A 13,280-nucleotide genomic window follows, 5' to 3' on the forward strand; every position below is an offset into this window, starting at 1 on the left:
GTATTAGAAGGGGAGAATATAAAATAGATAGTGTTTTGGCAAAGAAAAGAATTTTTAGTTGCCCTGTAAAATATTTCATTGATTCATTCTTTTGATTGATTAGAATTATGAGATAATGAGTTTGTTTTTGTATTGATTGAAGGGTCAAAATCTTAAGTTTTTCAGTCTGAATAATTCTGTAAAAGCTATAGTCAATGAGAATATTTGTGAACTCAGCATAAGCTTGACTAGATTGTTTACTTTTAATTGCTACCATTTGTGTCATTAGTAATGAACTATTTGAGTTCCAACTCAGAAAAAATCATTGACAGAAAAGAATTTTCCTTGTTCTTTTTGTAAATAAATTTTCCGACAATTGAATTCTAATCATTGAAATTAATAGATCATCACTTTTCGGATTTGGCTAGAAATTTCCTATATAAAACTCCATTTCTTGATTGAGATTTCTCATAAGAAATTGGGAATTTGGGGGGCCCCTTGATCAAGCCCTAGTTTCCAAGTTCTACTTTCAACTTTTAACCAAACCTAGGTTTCATGTTCTGAAGCCTTCAAGTTCAGCCAAAGCTGATGATATAAGATTAACCATTAACTAGACATGTTCATGTCTTACAAGATCTCAGATTTATGAAACAAACAAAATCAGGACTCATATCCAGAGGTAACCAGAAATTTCATCCTTTTCAAATGGTGCTTGAATCGATGGAGAATGCCCAGATATGGCGCTCACTGAACATCCAAAGAGCAATACAGACATGGCAACTGTAAGATACAGACTAAAAATCAAGGTCGTGTTGCTAATTACAAGGTGGCCATCAGCATAGCTCGAATTTTGGCTCTTAAATCATTGGAAACCGTGGTGGTTTCAGAAGGCAGAGATGGAGCCTTTTCTTCTGCATCTGGTTTTGAAATATCCACAGAAGCTTCCCTACTTGCACCATTGCCCTCACTCAATTTACATTGATCTGATTTTGCACAAATCTCTCCTTCCTCCAATTCCATCTCTCTTCCTGAGTGAGATCTCTTCCTTTGATGACGGTACTCACCATTGGCGGACCTATGGTGCTTATGTCGATGGCGAGAGCGTTGATTCTCATCTTCGGAGGAGCTACAATGCCTGTGACAGTGTCTAGAGCATCGATGCTCATCCTCAGAGGAGCTATTATGCTCATGTCCAAATCTTGAACACCGATGTTCAGTATCTGAAGAGCTATCTCGCTTCTGTCTGTGGCGAGAATGATGTTGGTCACTCACAGAGTAGTCTGATTTATGACCTCGTTCATCATCAGAGCTACTATCATGCTTATGTTGATGTCGAGAATCGTGATCCTTCAAAGAGGAATGCCTTTTCTTATGTTTACGCCTATCCCTAGTACGGAATGAGGAGTGATGAGATCTCCGTTTTTTATCCGAATGCTCCCTAACTTTCTCTTCTTCTTCCTCCTCCTCCCGTCTGCTATCCTCTTCATGTCTTTTCAATCTTGAACGATACTTCCTCTTTGATCGCCGTTCATTATGATCAATACCAGAATACATCTTTTCATGCTTTTCATTTTTATCGGAAGTATTAACATCCGATGCAACTGAGCAGCCTTCCCCATCTTTTCTGAAAAGACTTCCACCATCCACACCTGAACCAGAAACCCCTGACTCTGGTAGTTCAGCAGATAAGCCTCGTGATGGTTCAGTTTTAAGTGGTGCAGAACCACCTTTTACCATGGCGGCAAACATCTTTGCCCGTTTCAATCTCTCAGCTTTCAACTTCTCTTCTTTTGTCAAACATGCCTCAGAGGAATCAGCCTCACTTGCAGCTGCAATAGCTGCTGTCTTTGCAATAGCATTGGCAACAGGACCAGAAACACTTGGCTCCCTTTTCTGCTCTGGTTTCTGGTTGGAACCCTGACGCTGAGATGAAAGGAGACTACCAAAACTAGAGGCATGCCCACCCTCACTACTAGGGGCCTGGCTGCTACCATTTAATGACGTCTTTGAAAGAATTTCTATATTTGGATTCTTAATGCCTCTTGTGGCAGCCTGAAGAATGGCAGCTGCTGCAGCTGCATCCACACTAATTCCAATTTGTGGCTGGGTAGCTTGGGTAGGGGGATCTTGTCCATCCTTCTTTGATTTGCTGATTACCATTTTAAACTTCTCTTTCCTATCAGAATCATAGGGTATGTCAGATCCAACAGATACACTATCACTTTCTCGGGATGAAGCGGCTTTCTTCTCTACCCCAAGGCTGGATGAATCATGCTTCTCAGAAATAAATCCTTTACCAGGAAACTTTGACTGCAGAGGAAGAGGGATCTAACATCAGCAGAAGAAAGTGACAAAATATTGTAGTTCTGTGTTGAAGATAGAACCAAAGAATTTGCTTTCGTGATCCAATCAGAGGTCAGTCACAACATTTGATATGAATGAATATGCAATACCAAACCAATTATAAAAAAAAAAAGGAAAAATAGATAGAAAATCAAAGTGACAAGTCAATACATAAGCAACATTTTGGCAAAAGAGGAAACGTATGGGAAAAAAAAATGGTGAAGGTCCTATTCAAGCTGTTTTAACCCATGCCAATCCAGAATCAATAAATTTGTCTTACTAAAAAGAATCTCATAAGAAACAGAGACATTATGCAGAACATTGAAAAGTGAGAATCGTACCCTTTCAGCTTTTTTAAGAACTTTTAGATAATAAGGATGATATAGATTGGATGGCAACAGGAATGGAAACCTCCCATGCTTAACATCTTGTTCAACCAGAACTGCTTCAAACTGTCTACCATTTTTCAGGATAAACTCAACAATCTTATCAACCACTCTCTTTAAATCAGATGAAGGCTCCACAACTGGTAATTCAACTTTTGATGTGGGTGGCAAAGAAGAAGCTCGAGATTTCTCAGCAGCAGAGGCATCACTTTCTTTCTTCAGCCCAGTTGTTCTTCCAGCCATAACTTTTGTTATCGAAAGATTTCTTTTTATCAGAGAAGCCTTTTCCTTTAAAGGAGCTGAATGCTTTGTTACTGTCTCATCTTTCCCATTGACACTTGTAGAAGATTCTTTCTGCTCTGGTCCATCAGTTGATGTTTTATTAATAGCAACCCCAGCTTCCACAGATTTCTTTTTCTTAGCATCAGTAGCATTCTCCATTGCTCCTTCCTCATCTTCTCCAGAATCGTATACAGTACCAAGCAAAGATAATGCACCACCTCCTCTAACACCACCCACCTGATCAAGTGCACTGCCAGCTTTGCTTTCTTCATCAACAGAGTTGCTGTTCAAAAGTTCTTTGTGATCAACAAGAAATCTAAAGTATAGGTGAAGTGGATGATCAGGCATCAAGAAGCCAAATGTCGGGTTGTCACCCTGTTTGACCCTCAAAACAATCTCTGATTGTCCACCATGTCTGCTTACAAACATAGCTGTCCTTGCCATGATCTGATGTACTTTCTCTGTGGGAGGCTGAAGAAATGACAGAAAAAGAAAAAAGCTTTCAAGTTAATAATGAGAATTTAACAATTGCAAAGTCCCAACAGTGATTGAAAACTTACTAATAATCCCATAGAAAAATGAAAAAAGAAAACCACAAAATCTCACATATATTCAGATAAGCACAAAGATCAAGAAACAGAACTCCTAGGAAGATATGTATCATCCCATTTGCTCAAGTGAATAAGATTCCAGAAAAGTAACGAATTTCTATCATTCTAATCCCACCTGCATGCCCCCTTGTCATGACATCAAAAGGAAACAAGAACTGCATCTGCGCTCCGAGCATCTGAAACTTAGACATTGTAAGCCTTAGAATAACACATGCACCTTACTCAACTATCACACAGCCACATTGGATAAGTATCAAACAGACAATTATATCTAGAGTATACAAAAAAGAAGTAAAGATATATTTTAATAAGATAACCATGTACTTACTAGGTTTTGAAGTAAGCTTGCAGGCACAGGAAAGGGTGGCCGAAAACTAGATTCTGCATCAGTATCCTTTAGCTCATTGGATTCACCAGTTTTTCCATATGAAAAGGGAACAGAATTATAGCCACCACCAGCAGTGTCAGGTTCCTCATCATTATGTCCACCTGGAAGCAAAATAAACCAGAATCAAAACCACTTCTATGTACAGCCATTACGAAATTACACTTTTAGAAACACATAGCGAACAGAACCAACAACAAACACAAAAAGAAACTAGCTAGGATTATGCTAGTGTAAGGTTGTAACATTCTTACTTGTCTCTCTGAAACACGAAACTGTTGCAAACTAGATTCCTTCCTGCAACCTTGGAAAAGCAGTACAAAATATACAATGTTCATGCAAACTAGAAAGTAATCACCCAATTGCTCAGCATAATACCATCTTCAAAATAAACAACAATAAAGCATATCTATTTCCATAATGCAAACAGCAATACTCGTAAGCAACAAAACCTTGTAAATCATGCACTGGGAAACTCTCGTTAAACATCTTTCAAACCCTATAGCCAATTAAGTAAGCTTAAGATAATATAAACAAGAAACCAGCATTAGTTACTCAAGCAGAGTAACTTAAACCAAATGGCTTTTAAGATGTAATGATTTTGATAAAACAAGCTCAAAATCAAATATAATATTTGATTTCATCTGTTTCTTTAGAGATATTTTCCGACAAGTGTCAAGCACAAAAGCCTCAATAGTGACAAGAACCAAGGAATTAGACAATCAAAGATTCCACATAGCTCATATTTTACAACATTACATATAGAAAGCTCTTTTCTGTTTTTTTTTTCCTACTAACCTTATTAAACCAAAGCTAAATAAAACAAGACCTATAACCTAATTTATTTGCCCCCCCCCCCCAAAAAAAAAAAAAAAACTAAATTAAAGCTCTGTTTCGTTGTCACTCTTATTAACATGCTTTTGATGGGATTTGGGAAAAACTGAGCATAAATTAAATTAAAATCATGTTTTTAGTTATCCTAAAAGGTTAAATTTTTTATTTTTTTATAACTAAAGATTGCAATAATAACAATAATTCTTTCTTTACTTTCCAAATATTGGAAAAATTAAATCTCATAAAATTCAAGAAATTCAGTTCATATTAACAATTAAAAATAGAAGCAATGAAATTTTTGCATACATTAAATAGTAATTTAAAAAAAAAAAACATTTTTATCGTTTCTCACCTTGCTGATCAGACCGCGAGGAAGAGGGAGGAGGCAAATCGAGGTAACGTTCACGATCGAGCTCGGACTCCAAGGCATCATCGGCGGTTTGCGGCGGAGATGACAAGTGGCGCCGCCTCTTTCGTGAGAGAGGAGGTCCGGAGAGGAGATGGCGCACGTCGTACCGATCGATGGAGAGGGAGTTCCAGTCGACGAGAGCCTCCGAGGAGTTGACAAACGCCGCCATGGCGTCATCGTCAAAGAGCAGCGCGTGGCGGCCTACCATCTCTAGATCCATCAGGAGTCAAATAAGGATTTGCTTTGGAATGTGGGCTAGAGAGAGTAAGACAGTTTAATGATATTGCTTCTGAAGAATATGTTAGCCCCACAAAAACAATGGCTAAGAAGAAGCGAGTTAATTTTTTTTGCAATGGTGCCCTTATAGTTGTTGTTTATATTACTTTTGTCCTTACCCTTTTAACTTTTATTTTCAAAACCATGAATAAAAGTTTGAATATCACCGAAAGTGATTGGTTCAAAACTCGTTCTCGAGATTTTAAATTTCAATTTTATTTATATTTATAATTATTTATTTTTAATTATCATATATAATATATTTTATTTTAATTTAAAAAATTAAATAATTTATTTACCCCAAATTAGGTTTTTACCAAAACAAAAAGTTTGAATATCAAAATTAATAGTACAAGATTTAAGATAAATAATTTCTTCTTGTGATTTTCTTTAACTTGAAAATTGTGGATTATTTTTTTTAAATAAATGAAAAGTATAAATATTATTTTTTAAATATTAAAAATATTTCTTACTTTTTGTATTTTTGATTACCAAACATAAATTTAAGAATCCAATACTTAATTTAAAATAATAAAAATATATTAAATTTTAAAATTAAATTAAATTTAAAAATTATTTGAATATATTCAAATATATATTACTTGATAAATTAAATTATTTAACTTAATAATGATCAAATCAAATTTATAATTTATCTCAATCAAACTCAATGAATACTGACGAATCATTTACAATAATTTTGACGTTCAATTTTTTTTTTTTTTAATCTTTTCTTTTTTTAAAAAAGAGCAATGAAAATCAATAGCCGCTTTCGCGTTGCGTTCCCTCCAAAGCGCACCGTTTTTGTCCCCTTCTGCGTCTTGCATTTTGGGCTCACTTTTAAAGATCTTTGGGCCTTTAGCCCTTTCTTTTTCCTTTGTTCATGGGCCTTCTCTGGCCCTTTCAAGTTTCAAATGTTTATTTTTCTCATTTTATTTTTAATCCAAATAACGAAAAAAATGAGGTGAATATTAAAAAAAAAATTTATAATTTAAATTTTATTTTTTAAAAATTTATTATATATTATTTTCTCATATTTTATCCTAAAGTAGATGTAATATTCGATATTTGAAATAATGAAAATAAAAGTAAAGAGAGGTGGATTTATTTAATTTTTTTATTTAAACCCATTCTTTGAACGAAGAAATGCATGATTTTATTATTAAGTTAAATATTTAGTACGAAATTTCTATAATGATTGATGATATGTTTATTAATTTATATTTGAATCTTATTACTCTCTTTTTTTTAAAATATTAATATAAGTTTGAAATTAGTATTTTTCATAATATTCCTAATTACTTATATTATTTTTAAAAAAAGAGATGAATTGTAAATTTTTTTAGGCAATAATTCAAAATTAGCATATATAATGAATGGGATTATATAATAATGTTTAAAGGTTATGAAAATAGAAGTTGGTCCAAATGAAATCCAAATTAACTTTCCTCTCTTCAAGTAGTAATACTAACATATTTCTGTTTCACAAAAAGCCATCCTTCATAGACGGGATTTGTCATGTTTTAGAGAAGGTTACGAAAAAGTTGGCCATCTTAATTAATATAGTGAATCCAACAAACTAAGTATGACAATTTATTTCAATTAATTCGTGATCAAATTTAAATTGATTTAAAAATATTAACAATTTGAATCTAATATAATTTAAAAAAAATAAAATTGTAAAATTTTGAAACAAAATAATTTAAATTAAAAAAAATCAAAATTAATATAATTCAAATTCATCATAATCGAATCCATAACATAAATCTTAATCACTTGTTGCACAATAAACACATCATGCATATCATAGATTCTTCATCGCTAACTCATATTTATTTTTGTTAGATTAAAAATTTTATAAGATCAATTTAACTTAGCAGTCCTTTGAGCTGAAGTTTTGCCTTCCCCAAACACGTTAGGTAGCTGCAAATTTAGGGTCTGTGTCTTTTTTTTTTTTTTTTGCTTTAAATGGCAAATTCCAACTTTGCTTTGCCGTAAGGCACGGCTAAATTTCCTCAGGTCAGCCATATGAGGGAACCGGGTGGTCCGCACCTTTGCTGTTCATTAATGGAGTGCAGGAGCTAGCTTTGACATTAAAAAGTCAAGACTCAATGGTCGTTAAATGGCCAATGCCTATGCTTCAAGCTTTTATTAACAAAACAATTAAATAATGAATTATTATAAAATAAAATTCATAAAAGTTTAGCCACCCAAAAAAAGAAAAAAAAATTCTAAGTTCATGCTTAGGGTTATAAGAATATTGAAAACCATATATCAATCTTCTTTGGTTATTATATATGGAAATGTATGTTTTTAATTGTTTGAAAATATAATTTTAAAACGTTAAATTTAAATTATATTTATATATAAATTATAAAAATAGAATGCATATTTTACTTATTTAAAAGTTATACAAAAATAAATTTCAAATTTATTTCCGAAGAGAGAATAGATTTAATAAATTTATGTATTCAAAAATATTTTCTAAAATAGATACATTTATATGTATTTTATCAATTGGCAATAATTTCAATGGTGGATTTCCTCTATGTTTGGGTTGGGTTTTGAGCCTCATCTCTTGCAATAAATTAAAAAAAAATTTATATCATTTTTTTGATTGAAAAAAAAAAATTACATGAATATAATTTTTTCGAATTTAAAACTTTGGAATATCAACTTTAATGGTATGTTCATTAATTCAACCGTCAATAAACAAAATATATCTAATTTTTAAATTTCAACAAATTCATAGAGGAATTTTTTAAGATATGCAAATAAATTTTGATATTTTTTAATTACATCAATTGTCTAATGATATAATTAAACAAAACCCATGACATTTATGAGCCTAACTTGGGATGAATGCAACATCATCTAAGTTGCTTAAGAATTCGATCACACTCCTTGCATAGTATCCCTCCACCTTTTATAAACTCAAGGTCCAATCCCCCCATTTCCTTCACAAAAGATCTCCCAACCCTTCAAGAATCCAAGATTGGAACACACAATAGGAAATGGAACTTACCAAAATTATCGTCACTCTAGCTCTAACCTTTGCTATAACAATAGCTTTGGCAATGAAAAGCATCGGCGTCGCAGAAGAAAAGCCTACTTTGATCAATGTCATTCAATCTCTAAAGGCTGATGATGATCAACCGTTGCCAATGCGTTCCAAAAGGGTGAGCCGTTTCCTTAAGCATGAAGATAAGAACCCTAGAGCAGCTGACCGTTGCCACAAAGATGAAGAGGCTTGCTACATTCAAGGTGGCTACAACTCCACTTGCTGCAACAACAAATGTGTGGATTTGGTCATCGATGACCTCAACTGTGGTGCATGCAAGAGGAAATGCAAGTTCACCCAGGTTTGCTACCGGGGAGAGTGCGTCTATGTTTCTTTCGACAAAAGGCATTGCGGCGGGGCTTGCAATCACCAGTGCAATCCGGGTGAATATTGCGTTTATGGAATGTGTAATTATGCATAAGTATTTATACAAAAAATTACATATAAGTAATCGAAATTAAAATGATTAGATAATTAAGAGTTCGTATGAAATTCATGATTTATTCAAATACATAATAAAAAAATTCACATTTGAGGTGGTTTTTAAACTATATATATATATATATATATATTCATATATAAAGTGAGCAAAATATGGATGAATTGCTTCATGTTGCTATAGTCTTACACATTTTTTTGGGTTAGGGAGAAAGGAGGAGGATATTTCATTGTATACTGATTCCATTGTTGTACAAAACAGGAATTTTGGATTTTATATGAATGAGTCATCTCTTTTTCCTTTTATACTATTCTTCATCTTCTTCACCATTTATTTGAAATCCCTTTAATTTTGAATACATTGAAAAAAGATCCTATGATTAGAGGTGCTTATAATTTGGTTTTAGCATTAATGGATTAAATCGATTTAATTTGATTAATCGATTGATTATCAAATTAATTTTGATAAATTAATAATAATGATTTTTAAAAAATTTTGATTTTCGAATAATTTAGTTTTTAAATTGAATTAACATAATTAATCAAAATATAACAAAATTCAAATATAAAATAAAAAATGTATGAAATAGATTATTTTACTTCCTAAGTTGTGAGAGTTTTTAATATAATATTTGGATATTTAAATATTTTATTGGATAATTTTATTTAGTTTATTTAAAATATAATTATGAACTCATTTTTTCATATACATTTTAAAATCATGAATAGACCACAAATTCTTAATTTAATCCACATCCACCAAATATTGACCAATATTTCTATTTTCTAATTTTCCATGCCCACAAAATAAAAAAAAAAAGAATCAGATTTCTTTTCCCAATTTGCCCTTATAGAAACACTTAAAAATAACAATATTCACTATTAAAAAAAACAATATTCAAATTGAAGGTAAAAAAGGAAAAATGGCGGCTCCAGCAGTGGAGGGCGCAGCGGTGACGGCCCTCCGGTCGGTCCTACTCCGAGCCCGACATGCAGCGGAGCGTGCAGGGACGCAACCCGAACGGGTTCGAGTCGTGGCCGTGTCGAAGACCAAACCCAACTCCCTTATCCGCCAAGTTTACGACGCTGGTCACCGCTGCTTCGGCGAAAATTACGTCCAAGAAATCGTCCAGAAAGCCCCCCAGGTATTTCACGTAATTACCAATGAAAAAGTCAAGATTTTTGCCCTACAAAATTTCATTTTTAATTTGTATTTATTAGTTATATTATTTTTGCAGCTGCCTGAGGATATTGAGTGGCATTTTATTGGGCATTTACAGAGCAACAAGGTTAAAACCCTTCTTGGTACGGCTAATTTTCCAAAATTTTTTAAAGTATTTTTTTTTTTAAGGTTAAAGGATATAAAAAGTCCTTAAATCATAATTAAAAAATCCTCTAAACTTTTAATTTTTTTTTTGCAATCAATTAACCTTTCTAATATTTATTTTAACTCAATTACGCACTTAATACTGTTAATTTTTTTTCAATTAGGATAAAATTTCATGTGATATCAATAAAGTAGATGAAAGTTTGTCATTGCAATTAATATGTGTGAAAATAAAATGAAATAAAATATTTTTCTTTTTCTTCTCTATTTTCTTTCCCTCTCTCTGAAATTTTTCTAAGGGATCAATTAACCGTAGTTCGAGGATTGAGTGATTCAATTTTGCTATGAGACTAAATTTCTTCTGATTAAGGATTCAATTAAGTTGAAATAGAAGATAAAGTGTTCGATTGATTGTAATAAAATATTAAGGGTTTAAATGATTTTTAAATTATAGTTAGGGGCATTTGTAACCCTTATGCTTTTTTTTTTTTAAAAGTGGCATTGTTGGATTTTCCTCCTTTTGATTCAGGGTGAGTTAATGACTATCCAGTAAAATCGAGGTCTTACATTTAAACAGGAGTCAGAGATCCCATTTCTACATTTTTTCTATGTGGTTTGGCAGATTATTACTGCACATGTTGCACAAAATGTGATGGTAACAGTTGCAAAATTGGTTTTGGCTCTTTGTGTATGTAAGATTTGTTAAGGGATTTTGGCCAGAAGGTCTTCTTTTGAGTGTGATTTTGCATGTGCCTTGGGTGATTGTGTGATGAAGCTCTTATTGGTATTATCTTGTTGTAAGGATTATATTCACTTCTGCAAGTTTTCCCCTAAGTTTGTTTGTTTCTGTAAATGCAGGTGCAGTGCCAAATCTGGCCTTGTTTGAGGGCGTAGATAATGAGAAGGTAAAGGCTTAGCCTAGCATGTTTTGTTTATATGTGAGGTATGAACTTATTTCTTAATTGTTTTGTTTGTATAAAGGGAAGTTAGCATTTGGTTTTTGATAGGGCTGAATTTTGAACTTCTTGTGCTTACTTATATGTCATGTCAGATTACCTTAATTTTGGAAAATTAGGTCTTACTTCGTCTTTATAATTCACAGATTGCCAACCATCTTGACCGTGCAGTTTCAAGCCTTGGGAGAAACCCTTTGAAGGTTTTTTTACAAGTAAATACAAGTGGAGAAGCATGTGAGTGAAGTAAATCCGTCTAATTTTAGATATGAATCTTCAATTCAACGTGTTTGACCTTTCAAGCATGTTATTGATTTCCCTTCATTTAACTTTCTTTCTGTTTGATTATTAATGTAGATCTTTCTAGATGGCATATGTAGACATGGGTACTCAGCTGCTTACTGAGGCAATTAAAACTGTTAGGATTTTGCATTGTTGCACATCCAGCAGAATGTATCATCTTTTTTAGCACAATCATGTTTTCCATAAGTTAACCTCGTATAAAATTTGATAGACTGTTCATATGATTACTTTGATGTTGTTGCAGCAAAATCAGGGATAGAACCCTCAGCTTGTGTACGGTTCGCAGAATATGTTAAATTGCGCTGTCCAAATTTGGAGTTTTCTGGCTTAATGACAATAGGAATGCCAGACTACACATCAACGCCAGAGAACTTCAGGGTAATGGATTCTGTAGCATTTAAAAAGGAGGATGCAGGATTCCTCCAATCAGATAATGATATAAAATATTTTGTCAACCTAATTGGTGTCTATGATTCCTTTTTCTACTATATATGACTCCATATATCTTATGTTGATGTTGGTTATTTTAGTACCAGAAATCTGCTTTCTTCTCTTCCTCTTTTTGTATCTTCCTTTGTCTGATAACGTTCTTGGGCATTCATCTATATCTTCTGATGAACAGACGCTATCCAACTGTAGAATTGAGGTTTGTAAGGCACTTGGAATTACAGAGGATGAATGTGAGCTGTCAATGGGCATGTCCAGTGACTTTGAGCAAGCGGTATGGAATACATTAAGCTTTGACCAAACAAACTCTCTTTGGTTTCAAAAATTTTCTTTCACTTTGTTCTGAAATTTAATATATATATATATATATATATATATCCATAAATTGTTGACAAAAGCCATTATAGCTCATGCCATAGTTACTGAGAAACCTGCCATAGAAAGTGGAAACTGGTTCGAGATAAGGGTTTATGTGGCAAAAATCAGTCTTCTGGAAAGTTGGTACCATCCTTTTTGTCGTATCGAGTAAACAGGCTAGAAAGGGTCTGAGACATTGAGGGCAAAATTTGCTTTTGGAAAAATAATTGATATGCAGATTACAGATTACACCATTGATGAATGTCGCTCTCTACCTTTGCAGATTGAAATGGGCAGTACTAATGTGAGGGTTGGCTCTACCATCTTTGGACCAAGGGACTATTCAAAGAAGCTGCCAAATTGATGTCTCAGTTTCTTGCAGTTGCTTGAGTATCCAATCTATTCTTCTGTAATCATTAGTTAACAAAAATTACCAAATCCATGTAATTCTTCTACTCATAATCTTGTTTTTAATTGTATTCTGGCATTAGTAACTTTTGGTAAATGATGTGACCGTAACTTCAATGGCATCCCCAATGCGGAATTGTAAACAAAGTTTATCAATGTTCATGAATCAAACTCTGTTCTAATTATTTCTTAGTTTTTTTATTGTTAGTTTGGTTCTTTTTATGGATTTTTTCTTTTATTTTTATGTGTATTAAAAATTATTTGATTATATTTTAATTTTTACAGTTAAACGTGTAATTTCATTGAAAAAAAAAGAAAATTAAAGAAAATCAAACCCTTGAATAAAAAAAAAAAGAAGAAAATACTTAAAATATACTAAAAAATTGGAAATAAAAGGCACTAATGAGAATAATCTAAATTTATATTTTTTAAAAACAGTACTTTCGAAAATAAATATTTTGGATTAGTAAAACAAAATAGA

General features: G+C 32.7%; 3 protein-coding genes across 11 annotated transcripts in view; 2 read left to right on the top strand and 1 right to left on the bottom strand.

Moving 5' to 3' along the window:
- LOC111276437 (uncharacterized) overlaps positions 1-13,006 on the top strand; it is an 83,832-nt gene extending 70,826 nt beyond the window's left edge. Inside the window, exons 1-7 of one of the 3 annotated variants that reach the window (XM_022862173.2) lie at positions 9,887-10,149; positions 10,243-10,309; positions 11,190-11,236; positions 11,434-11,521; positions 11,832-11,965; positions 12,210-12,308; positions 12,675-13,006. In XM_022862173.2, the coding sequence (XP_022717908.1) occupies positions 9,928-10,149; positions 10,243-10,309; positions 11,190-11,236; positions 11,434-11,521; positions 11,832-11,965; positions 12,210-12,308; positions 12,675-12,755 (738 nt within the window). In that variant the 5' untranslated portion in view covers positions 9,887-9,927 and the 3' untranslated portion in view covers positions 12,756-13,006. Of the gene's footprint in view, positions 1-9,885; positions 10,310-11,189; positions 11,237-11,433; positions 11,522-11,831; positions 11,966-12,209; positions 12,309-12,674 lie in introns of those variants that run through there. The other 2 variants (XM_089754218.1, XM_022862172.2) reach the window with 2 other exon arrangements.
- Positions 411-5,527, bottom strand: LOC111275657 (uncharacterized). 7 transcript variants are annotated; one of them, XM_089754842.1, is made up of 6 exons: positions 5,173-5,527; positions 4,241-4,283; positions 3,930-4,090; positions 3,717-3,777; positions 2,664-3,461; positions 411-2,289 (listed from the first exon to the last, which is right to left on the bottom strand). In XM_089754842.1, the coding sequence occupies exons 4-6, from the start codon at positions 3,720-3,722 to the stop codon at positions 799-801; spliced, it is 2,295 nt and encodes a 764-aa protein (XP_089610968.1). In that variant the 5' UTR covers positions 3,723-3,777; positions 3,930-4,090; positions 4,241-4,283; positions 5,173-5,527; the 3' UTR covers positions 411-798. The 7 variants fall into 7 exon arrangements, with proteins under 7 accessions (XP_089610968.1, XP_089610966.1, XP_089610969.1 ...); XM_089754840.1 differs by having other exon boundaries at positions 4,241-4,290; XM_089754843.1 differs by having other exon boundaries at positions 3,717-3,783; positions 4,241-4,290.
- LOC111276499 (stigma-specific STIG1-like protein 3) lies at positions 8,342-9,067 on the top strand. The gene has a single exon (XM_022862242.2). It carries the CDS (start codon positions 8,520-8,522, stop codon positions 8,985-8,987), a length of 468 nt encoding a protein of 155 aa, XP_022717977.1. The 5' UTR covers positions 8,342-8,519; the 3' UTR covers positions 8,988-9,067.
- Positions 13,007-13,280: the final 274 nt, after the last annotated feature.

The sequence above is a fragment of the Durio zibethinus genome, chromosome 25 (genome assembly GCF_047325235.1).
Source record: "Durio zibethinus cultivar Kanyao isolate XHJ-2024 chromosome 25, ASM4732523v1, whole genome shotgun sequence".
In the NCBI taxonomy this organism is placed as follows: domain Eukaryota; kingdom Viridiplantae; phylum Streptophyta; class Magnoliopsida; order Malvales; family Malvaceae; genus Durio; species Durio zibethinus.